This window comes from Vollenhovia emeryi, unplaced genomic scaffold (genome assembly GCF_000949405.1).
Source record: "Vollenhovia emeryi isolate VEMERY1.0 unplaced genomic scaffold, V.emery_V1.0 DF939262.1, whole genome shotgun sequence".
Lineage (NCBI taxonomy): Eukaryota > Metazoa > Arthropoda > Insecta > Hymenoptera > Formicidae > Vollenhovia > Vollenhovia emeryi.
This window is the reverse complement of record NW_011967104.1, coordinates 661,132-672,803: the sequence shown is the minus strand read 5'-3', so window position 1 is coordinate 672,803 and position 11,672 is coordinate 661,132. Positions and strand designations below refer to the sequence as shown.

Genomic DNA, 11,672 nt, shown 5'->3' with positions numbered 1-11,672 from the left:
TGGTTATACTGTGGCTCAACTGTATCCAGCGCTTTGACGCTGCATGAAATGGCACCTTTAGGCATAGGTGTTTACGACAAGTAATCGGATTTCTGATCAGACTGAGCAGTGGTACTCAATCGACAACCTGGTAAATTTCCCTAGATGAATCCGGATCAGTGGCTGTCTCTGACCTAGTTTAAAGCCCGCTGCAGACGATGCTATTTTTCCTGCTGGATTGCTTGCGATTTAGTAAATTACTATCATTGCACCACTCAGCATTCAGGATTCCTAGTAATTTACTAAATCGCAAGCAATCCAGCAGGAAAAATAGCATCGTCTGCAGCGGGCTTTACATCGTGCACTTGATACGCGTATCAAATAGTAACAAATAGTAAATAACTAGTAAATTCGTTTGGTCATTGGCTGATCAGTTCAAATACACTATTTGATACGCGTATCAAGTGCACGATGTAAACTAGGCCTCTGGCATGCCTAGGCCCGGTTTCACCATGGCGAGTTAATCTAATCGGTCCGTTAACTTAACAGGGTGCCAACATAAAACTTCTTTATTAACCTATTTTCTTGGTTAATAAAGAAGTTTTATGTTGGCACCCTGTTAAGTTAACCAACCGATTAGATTAACTCGCCTTGGTGAAACCGGGCCATAAGCGATCGGATTAGATTAGCAGTGAGAGACATAACCTCGTAAGCTTACGAGGTGTGAGACAGCCACTGATCCGGATTCATCTAGGGAAATTTACCAAGTTGTCGATTGAGTACCACTGCTCAGTCTGATCAGGGGAGCGATCACGTGCACGATCGAATTCGATCGGTCGACTTCTCATACGTTTCTACTCTACAGGTTTCATGGTTCTTGCTTATTTATTATAGGATAGTTTCCCTCAGACCATAGATTGATCATGTACGAAGAGTGGTATCGGATGGCATATTCCTTCTCGAATTCGAATTCGATCGGTGCACGTGATCGCTCCCCAGAAATCCGATTACTTGTCGTAAACACCCACGGGCTTTAAGGTGCCTTTTCATACGCAGCATGCAGCAGCAGCAAATTAGTCACGTGATCCAAATTCACTAAAGCATATTTGCTGCTCATGGAAAAGGAATAGCTGCAGCAGCACTGGCCGGCTAGATCGCGTGTCTGCTGCTTTGCTGTTCATTCAATTGAACTTCACAGCGATGAAGCAAAATATGGTGAAATTTATTTTGCAGCATCTAGTAACAATTCTTCAACCAATAGCAGCGAGTTGCTGCGGCAGTATGCTGCGCATGAAATGGTACCTTTACACTTTGATGGCGCTCGGAACCCAAAGTTTGCATCACTGCTGTGGACTCCTTGGTCTGATATCCCTGGCTTCGCGGCCATATTGCCTTCTGTAATCCAGATTATCCAGAGGCAAGCATCATTTCACTTTCCAGAAGAATCTCTGGTTTCACCTCACGCTGTTACGCTCTATCCAGGTATTCCTTATCCATGATATCTTCTTAGGATAATATTTTATTTGTCGCACGACAAACGAATATTTTTAAATGTTGGTTGGTTGTAGGATATAGAAAAGTTCTCGAATCTTCTGGGTATTCATTCGTGTGCACTTTCTTGAGTGATATCGTTGAAGTCAGACGAACTGTGCTAACAAACTTGTGGTGGACGACTGTGTGCCCCAGACATCGTAGATCACTTCAAATTCGTGCAGCAGCAGTAGAATGACGATGCACTGCACTGCGAAGTTACCATCGGAGAGAAATACTGATTCTATTGTGAAAGAGACACAGGGCTGGAATTATGTAGAAATGGAGAACATCCGCTACACGTGGACGCTAAATAATTTCTCTTGTCAGACGAACCCGAATGAGTTCAGGTCGAGTATATTTTCAACCAACGACGGGTCAAAATGGTGCCTGGTAGTAAATCATGACTTATTTGATATAGACTGCTTGAATTGTAACCTATCATTACATCTTTGTCTCATTTCATCTAAGAAAAGCAGAGTTCGAGCAAAGTTCAAATTGTCTGCTTTTGTTACCGGAGGGGAATACAATACAAAAGAGAGCGATTATATTTATGAATTTATTAATTATTGTACTAACGAAGTTGACTGTACTCTCATTCAGTCTGGACATTGTTCTGGTTATAATTATTGTCAACACGACTTTGATAAATGGAGCTATAATGATTTTATCTGTATGGATACTGATAAAGATGACAGATCGCTAGCGAATATAACAATATTTTGTGAGATCAGCCTATTAACAGACACGAGAAATATCTTTAGCCGAAGTCGTGGAGTACGGTTGGAATCATCAAAGAGAATCGGATAGAGTGGAAGCTGGCCGTGTACCGCGATTCGTGCCATCTGACAGTTCGGAGACACACTACGTGTAGTGTGTCACCGTGCAGCTTATATATCACTTTTTAACATTTATATCTCGAGTGTATGTGATAGCCGCGTGCGTTAGACGTCGGACCGTCATCCGCGCGAGCCGGGTTCGATTCCCGGCGAGCAAGATTTTTTTTCTCGATATATTATTGAAGAGTGGGGGGATTTAGGATGGCCTCTGAGCTGGTAGATGGCTCTGAAATTCGGCCACGCTATTTAACATTGTGCTCTTATGGCAGCTTCCACTCTATCCGATCCTCTTTGGGAATCATCACAGTATGAGCTGCTCAACAACTTCGGACTGCTGTTGGAGAACGAAAAATTTTGCGACGTAACGCTTACTGTTCGTGGAAAGGAGTTCCAGGTGCATAAAGCAATTCTCGTAGCACAAAGTCCCGTTTTCAACGTAATGTTTGAAAACGAGATGAAAGAGAAAAAAACTAATCAAGTGGACATCGACGATATGGACCCCGAAGTCCTGAAAGAAATGTTGCGATTTATTTACACCGGTAAAGTGACGAATCTGGAAAAGATGGCGGGCGGCTTGTTAGCAGCGTCGGATAAGTACCAGTTAAATACACTGAAAGTATTGTGCCAGGAAGCCCTTCGCAAAAGTTTAACCATTGAAAATGCGGCCGAAATCCTAATACTTGCCGATCTCCATAGTTCCGATCAGCTAAAAGTAGAAGCAATAAATTTCATTAATACATATACGGATGTGATTGACACTGCAGGTTTCAAGTCCATGGAGAAGTCATATTTGCACCTGATAAGAGACATTTACCGTGCTATACGAACCAATCCACCGACTAAACCGGTTTCAGAAAATAAATAAAAAAAATGCACTAGGTGTGACTTCCACACCATTTCCAATTATCTCTGATAACTTATCAGTAACAGTCAATAACAGTAAGCTTATTAGTATATTAGTTATCAGATAGAATTGTTATTATTAATGTAATGCTACGCAATCTGCATTTTATAAATTTTTGTGTATTTGGTTGGAGCTAAAAAACTCCCTAGGTAAGCAGTTTGTTTTTTTTATCGTACTATATGCGAAGTGATCAGATTGCATTATCTCAACACGTATGTTTAATAATATTTTAAAGATGTCATTTGATTGTAATTCGAAGTTGATATGTTATTTTGTATTATGATTACATAAGAAAAAGTTAATAGTATATTTTTGTAACAATCGTGTCGATGACAAGCAGCAAACTGTATGAGGCGACATTCGCAACGTAGTCAGTCACGATTTCGAGAAAGCAGGATTCAAGTTTTTTATTTTAATCGAGATTACAAAAATAAAAAAAAATGTATGTATGTGTGTTCATTTATAAATATTGCACGAATTAATATTTCCTAATTCTATTTCTTGAATAATACCAAGTCAAAACGATGGTTTGATTGTATATACATACATGGATCGACAATTCAACCTTAACTATATTTGTTCTTTCTCTCTCCTCCGAAAATACATTTTGCGCATGCGTGCACATATACATTGGATGAATTCGTTTCCACGCATGCGCAATATTTACTTCCGTATACTGAGAAAAAGAAACACTAAAAATAAGTATGTCTCTAACTTCCTGCGGACATTGCTTTTAATAGCTTGGTTTACACTTTACACCGATTGTCTGATAGCGTATCAAGTAATGTATTTCAGCTGATCAGCTATAATGATTAAATTTATTTACTAATTTATAATTTAATATACGTATTAAACACTTGATGTTAGCTAGACTAATGCAGATGGTCTGTCCTTTATGGCTGAACTGATGGTGCGATCCCATGGACGCGGAACGTGCGCAATGCGGAATTGGTGGAACGAAGTCCGTCCAATCACAGGCATTCCGCCAAATGTGTTCCGTCGAAAAATATTTTCTAATGTCCCATGGTGCGGAATTTGCGGAAGCGTAATTTTTGCCTGCCAATAATATACGCTATTCCGATAGTTGCATGTTTCGAATAAAAATTTTGTTGTTTTATTCAAACAACCTGTACTATTCGATAGAAAAAACTACTATTATTTGGAGTAATATCTTTCAATTAAATAATTATATTATTTGGGAGCCTTCACAACACGTTAGAATATTTTATTATTTGGCCAGCGCTTATAAAGTTTGGTGCTGCCACACTAGATGGCCGCAGAACTCGTAAGTAAAGTCGCGGTAGCTAGATATACATATAAGCGACCGCATCAGCAGACGCAGTTTAATCATTTAATGGTCTATTCTTTATTATGGCCGAACATAGTGTACTAATTCAGTGTTTATCTTTCTTCTTCTAATGAAGGAAAAATTAAATTCTAATGTAGAGGGATGCATGCATACACATTTTTTTTCACATATTTTCTATCAAACGATAATGTTGTTTGAATGAAACGATAATATCGTTTAGATTAAAGAGAACGTTCCTTTTGCTTCAAACAAATATTCTACGTATAATATTATTTCAAATTCAAACAATCGTACTTATTAATTCAAACATTGATTTGTTTCGACCATTCCAAATATAAAATTTGTTTGGATACCACAAAATTGATTAAATCCAAAGAGATTCTCTGGCCGGTATTCATAGGCTGCGTTCGGGGAGACGCTATTTAGCGCTATGAGCGTGCTCTGTCCTTGTTGCTTGCAAAAGTTGAACGAGGACAGAGCACGTTCGTAGCGCTAAATAGCATCTCCCCGAACGCAGCCATAGTCCGTTCTTATATTATTATTTAAGATCATCTTAACTATACTCAATATGTTTTTAACCACTCGCAGAGTCGTATTAGCTTCTTAAGACAACACTTAAGATGATATTGAAATAAGACTTGAATACCGGCCTCTGTGTAGATTTGTCATTTGGCGAGAGCGAGAAAAAAAAGATCCAACGCAGCGATAAATAATCGATCGATGATTCTCACGGAATCAATTGTTACAACATCGGGCGTGAATTAACATTTAAATTCCCGTCGCGCGTATCGATATTATTAATACTGGAATTCGCGTAAAACTCTGTGGAAACATCCTCGCGATCACGCCAGCCGTTAATTAACGTCTCGCGCGAGGCATGTTATTTTCTCATCGGAGGCGTCGATTGGCTCGCGGACCGCGGACCGGTACGGACGTGCCCGCTGTCGTGCTAACAGTGTACTTTCGCCGTGCGACTGTGTTTGCCGTTGTTTTCGCCGCGTTGGTCGCCGATTGCGACTTAAATCGCGTTCGCGCTCGTTCGAGGCCCTATCCTCGCGTTGACATCCCGTACTTTCTCTCTATTTCTTGCTGGATCTTAACCACGTGCAAGAGGCCTCGGCCTCTTGCGTCAGCCATGTGCTGCGCAACAGCACCTCCCCCCCCATTCCTACAGTTAACATAGACAATCATCAAGGATCCGTGGGGGATGCAAATAATTCTACTGTGCCGATCACACCCGCCTCATCCATTCCTTCTACTAACCCTAGTGCTACTTCCTTGACTGCACCAGGTGAAACCTATCACACCCTGGAGGAAACGATCTCGCGCCTGCGTAATAATCTCGAGACCGACATGCGCGGGAAACGCTCTAAACGCTCTTCACGAGCGTCCAAGCGTAAGAGAGGACCCTCAAGATCGAAGTCGGAAGTATCCAGTTCTACTAGCTCCTCTCGTAAGAACTCTCCACTGAAGCACCCGCCGGATGGACATCCCAACGCATCAGACGGTGACGTAGACATGAATTCAAGTATTCGTCCCCTTGCATCATCTCCTCTCCCTGTGGTTGAGGGCGTGCCGCCGGCCCCGGCATCCGTCGCCACGGATGTCTCCTCGCCCGCCACCCGTACCCTGCTTCTTCCTGATACTTCTAGTTCCGCCATTAATAAAACTCCTGCCAAATCCGTACTCCCCACCAAATACTCTAATAATGCCCCTCCCCCCTTCACCGTACATTTGAAACGTATGAATGATGATTCCCCGATTCACCCGCTTACTGTGAGCCGTATTGCTATCGGTATTTTGCCTCGTGATATTGTGGAGGTCAGCGGGCTGAACCGCAGATTAATCTCGATCCAATGCAAGACGTCCCAGGCGGCAAATCGCTTAGTGTCTGACATTTCACAGGGTTTCCATAAACTCGCCGCTTTCATACCCGCGCATAAGCTGTCACGTGTGGGTATCGTTAGAGGTGTTCCCTTGGACGTTACTACTGGGACAATTCAGTCCGAATCTCGCTCGGATGTTAAGATAATCGATGTAAACCGTCTCAACCGTAGGGTTAAAAAACCTGATGCCACTTTCGGATACGAACCTTCTAAAACTATATGCGTGAGATTCGAGGGGCAATCTCTTCCCCTCTCCATTACGCTCTTTCACGTAATACTTAAGGTATCCCCTTACATCCCCAAAGTTAAAATATGTTATAACTGTTACAGAACTGGCCACATTTCTAAAGACTGTAAAAGCAAACCTCGTTGTATTATTTGTGGAAGTGACAAGCATGAGGAGGGTGCAACTTGCCCCAAAGATCAAGATCCATTATCTTGTTTTAACTGTGGTGGTTCACACCGCCCCACGTCGCACAGTTGTCCACATGTCGAGGTGTTCAAAAGAACGCAACATCTGGCAGCTCATGCTAACATCTCGCTCGCCGAGGCTAGGCGCAGAATTCGGGGAGAGCCCTCAGCTTCGGAACATCCCTCTTACCATTCGTCCCCAGTATCTGATCCACGATATAATTACACCGAATTTCCACCATTCCCTCGTAAGAACACTAATCAGAATCAGAATCCCCATCCCCCCCCACACTCCCCACGCTCCCCATATACAGTTAACTACCGCAACTATAATCCGTACTCTATCTTTAATCATTCCCCCAACTCTCCTTCTTACGCTGAGATGGCAGCCAAATTCTCCTTTCCTTCCCCCTCCTCCTCATCCCCTCCTGCATCTCTTTCCTCTCGACACAAGCCTCATTTACCGCGCTTTCCTCCCCTCGACACAGCGGACTGCCAACCCAGATTCAATAATCCTCCTTCGCGTCTACAGAACAATAAGTCTTACCCCTTTCCCATTGATCAACATAATCTACAGGTCAACCAATCTGGCCGGATTCCCTCTCTCGTTGGTAACGGTTGTGCTTTGGCCTCTCCCCACTCCCCCTCTGCTGAGCTCACGGGAGCGAATTCAGGCGCCCCCGCTCCGCAAAATAACACCCTTCGGGAGGACATTTGCTCCCCTAACGGAAATCTTTCCACTAATCTCCCCGCTAACTCCCCCCCCCTCTGAACACGACTGGCTCTCTGCCATGCACACAATCGAATACCTCGCTACTCAACTTGACGAAATGATACGACATTTTCGCTCCCTTAACATGTCTTCAATTCATTCTCACAATTTCAGGCAGGGGCCTTCATCTCTTCCCAATCAAATGGGAAGCTTCGACCCATATGTTCACCCCCTTACCTAATTACAACACTAAGACTCCTCCTTCTAATAGCCTCCGTATTTTCCAATGGAATGCTCGCGGCTTGTTCGGCAAACTTCCCGAATTACCCTCGATTGTTCATCAGTGCGACGTTATCTTCATTCAAGAGTCCTTACTTACACAAGAGAAATATATTAATCTACCTGGATATAATTTTGTTCGTATTGATGCCTCTTCCCCTTCCGTTAGAGGTATCTGCGCTATATATCACTCTTCTCTTATCATACGGTCACTTCCTTCTCCCATACAACCCCACCCTTCTTGCGAAATCATTACTCTTGCCATTACCACCAAAGAATTTGAAATAACCGTTATTAACTTCTACAGACATCCTAATCAATCCACTCCTCATCAACTTATCCAGCAAATCTTTTCATTTGCTGATGATCATAAACACTCAATCATCCTTGGTGATCTTAATGCGCACCATCCCTACTGGAACTCTCGCATATCTAACCCCGCTGGGCGAGAGATTTTCAATGCGGCTAATAACTTCAATTTTATTCTCCTAAACAACGATCAACATTCTTATTTCGACCCCGTCAAAGGCAACGCATCTACTTTGGACCTCGCCTTCGTATCCCCCTCTCTTGCTCCTTTATGTGAATTTGATATCATGGACGACCTCCATGGTAGTGACCACTTTCCGATCGCTGTATATGTTACCTGCGAGGCCCCCCCTGCTCTACGTTTTTCATATAAAATTCGACTCAGCCCTATCGAATTAAAATCCCTGCGCATGATTCTGGAAGACAGTTTCCCTGATTCTGGTGACTCGCAAACTCCTGGTCTGAACACTGACTATAACAGCTTCATTGAACACATTCGCAATGCCGTGGATAGAACTCTTAAAATACATAGAGGTCCTAACTTCTCTTTTAAACCCCCTCGCAGTACCGTCATTAAGAAGGGCTTCCCCCCCCAATCCTTGGTGGAACAAAACCTGTGACGATTTCGTCGCTAAGCGAAGGTTCGCTTTACAGGAATATAAAAAGGATCCCTCTGTTGATAAATTACTCCTCTACACTCAAGCTCTTAATGACTGCAACCATAGCCTGCGCAAACAAAAACGTACTGCATGGAAAAATTTCTGCGGCACCTTTAGTCAACGCACCCCCCCTAAAACCTTGTGGAACCTCATACGTTCTTTTAAAAGAAGAAGATTCTCTCCTAACTCCTCATCCTTATCCACCTCTCAAAGTGATGACGCATTCTTCTCCGCTACCAGCAAATACTGCCCCGCTTTTTGTTTACCCCCCCCTTATTCTCCCCCCCTTCAGGACTCACCGGAGTCTCAGTGGATGGGTGAGCGCATCTCCTCCTCCGAGCTAGAACTCGCTATTAATTCCATCAATTTGCATTCTAGCCCTGGCTTAGATCAAATTGATTTTAAAATGATCTCCGCACTCCCTTCTAAGGCTCGTACTCTTTTATTACAGATATATAATGATATTCTTTCTTCTGGTAATTTACCCAGAACTTGGACACAATCTATTGTTATACTCATTCCTAAATCTTCGGGCACGGGCCTTCGACCTATCGCCATCTCGTCATGCTTTTCACGCTTATTTGAAAAATGTCTCTCTAATCGGCTAAACTGGTTTTTGGAATCCAATAATATTATTCCTAGTCAACAATTTGGATTTCGTAATGCTAAGTCATGTTCGGACTGTCTCCTGTATTTGTCAAACTCTGCTCGTGCTGGATTCATACGCAATAAGCATACAGTCGCATCAATGCTTGACATCACGTCCGCATTCGACAACGTCATCCCGGAAATTCTCGTACGAGATCTCGTATCCTTATCCATACCATATAATATTACTCGTTTTATATCTAATGCGCTTTCTCTGCGTGAAATATTCTTCGTACATAACGGCTCATTAACCAGTCCTTTTTATGCCTTCAAAGGAACTCCTCAGGGCTCAATCTTAAGCCCTATGCTTTTTAATGTTTACGTCAGGGAATTGCCTTCTGTTCTTGACCCTGATTCTAAAATGATACAATATGCGGATGATATTCTAATTTTTTCCTCCCATACTGACGTCAACAAGGCTCTTGCGTCAGTTAGCAAATCAATTCATAACTTATACTCTGCCCTCCTCGCTAAGGGACTAGACTTAGAACCTGCCAAATCCAAATTTATTATTTTTACGAAAAACAAACGCATCCGCTCTTCTTCTTACTCCCTTTCCCTCAACGGTATATCCATTCCCAGAACCAAAGAATGTAAATTCCTCGGTATCTTTTTTGAAGAAACCCTTAATGGCTCATCTCATATCAATAACACCATTAGCAAAGTGCGTGTTCTGGTCAATGTTCTCTCCTCTCTGGCGGGAACATGGTGGAGGTCCCACCCCCGACTATTGCTACAAATATACAGAGCCGTCATACGTAGCGTTGTGGAATATGGACATCTTATCTACAAATCTCACCGCAACCTATCCATTACTCTCACCCTGCAAAGACTACAATACAGAGCTCTCCGTACTGCCATGGGTTTCCGCTTATCTACCCCAATAAACGTTATGCTGCATTTGGCCAAAGAGCCTCCCCTCGGAGCTCGTCTTAACTATCTCTCTGCCAAATTTATATGCAAAAATCTTTCCTTGGCTCCCAACTCGGTCCTCGCTTCTGCAAAACTCATTGAGGAGTTCACCACATCCAAGAACAAGAAGATCCTCGCATTAAAACAAATCCCTTCTTTTAAAAATTATATTTTATTCCGAAATTACCTACCTGACATCCACTGTACCCCGCGTCCCCATATCTTCTGTCTTCCTTTTCCGGTGACTCACAGCCGCCCTAGCATCTTTTTCCTGAATAAAAAGTCCCTCCTCTCGGAACCAGACATCAACCACGCCTTTCTGACAGCCACTAACACTCAACGCTCTAACGCCATATCCTACTACACCGATGGCTCGAAGCTTGACAAGTCATCTTCTGTGGGAGCTTCCGTGTTTTCGCCCGAACTGGATCTCAGCATAGTGCACCGCCTTCCGTCTGAAACCACTAACTTTTCTGCAGAGGCTTGGGCCATCTTATTATCTCTACAATACTCCTTCAATTATCGCATCGACAAGACTGCCGTTTTCTCCGACGCTAGAAGTGTAATCGAGGCAATACGAGGATGGAGAACCTCGCACGAAAATTATCTCATCAATGAAATTAGAACCCTGGCGTGGAAACTGCTGGAACAGGGCTTGGACGTCTCTATTACCTGGGTCCCCGCGCATGTCGGCATCACGGGCAACGAGATTGCGGATAGACTGGCCAGGCTGGCCGTTACCCATGGTTCTTCTCCGCCTTTTAAAATCCCCTGTTCTGATCTTTTTACTATTGCAAAGGCCACTATGAAGAGCACCACCTTGGCATATCATCGCGCATCCTCTCCTAACAAAGGCTCCCTCTATTATAAATATCAATGCAAATATGACAATGAGTGGGAATCTCCCCACCCGTGGTTTAAAAATCTCCACGTCACCAGAGCTGAGTTGGTCTTGGCCAATCGCATCATGTCTAATCATTATAATCTTAACGCCAGTCTTTTTCGAAAAAATATCGTTTCCTCTCCTTCCTGCACTTGTGGGTATGATTCACAAGACATCAACCACATTGTCTTCAATTGCCCTGACAACAGAAATAAAAGCTCCTTCCTATTAAATTACATTAAACGCCAATATCCTACCTCCCCTAACGACTTACACAACATTATGAGAAATCCTACCGCAAAATTATGCCGCCTAACTCTTGCTTTCATCAAATCCTCCAACCTTCACATTTAAATTCCCCGCTCCGATATTTGGCGCTTCCGCGCCATTTGCTGCATCTCCCCTCCGCACG

General features: G+C 43.1%; 2 protein-coding genes across 3 annotated transcripts; both read left to right on the top strand.

The window, feature by feature from the left end:
- The first annotated feature begins 608 nt into the window (after nt 1-608).
- On the top strand, nt 609-4,389 carry LOC105559619 (speckle-type POZ protein-like). 2 transcript variants are annotated; one of them, XM_012008050.1, is made up of 3 exons: nt 609-1,461; nt 1,548-2,294; nt 2,643-4,389. In XM_012008050.1, the coding sequence occupies exons 2-3, from the start codon at nt 1,705-1,707 to the stop codon at nt 3,211-3,213; spliced, it is 1,161 nt and encodes a 386-aa protein (XP_011863440.1). In that variant the 5' UTR covers nt 609-1,461; nt 1,548-1,704; the 3' UTR covers nt 3,214-4,389. The 2 variants fall into 2 exon arrangements, with proteins under 2 accessions (XP_011863440.1, XP_011863439.1); XM_012008049.1 differs by having other exon boundaries at nt 1,548-2,304; nt 2,653-4,389.
- A 4,741-nt stretch (nt 4,390-9,130) lies between these two features.
- LOC105559625 lies at nt 9,131-11,614 on the top strand. The gene has a single exon (XM_012008055.1). It carries the CDS (start codon nt 9,131-9,133, stop codon nt 11,612-11,614), a length of 2,484 nt encoding a protein of 827 aa, XP_011863445.1.
- Nucleotides 11,615-11,672: the final 58 nt, after the last annotated feature.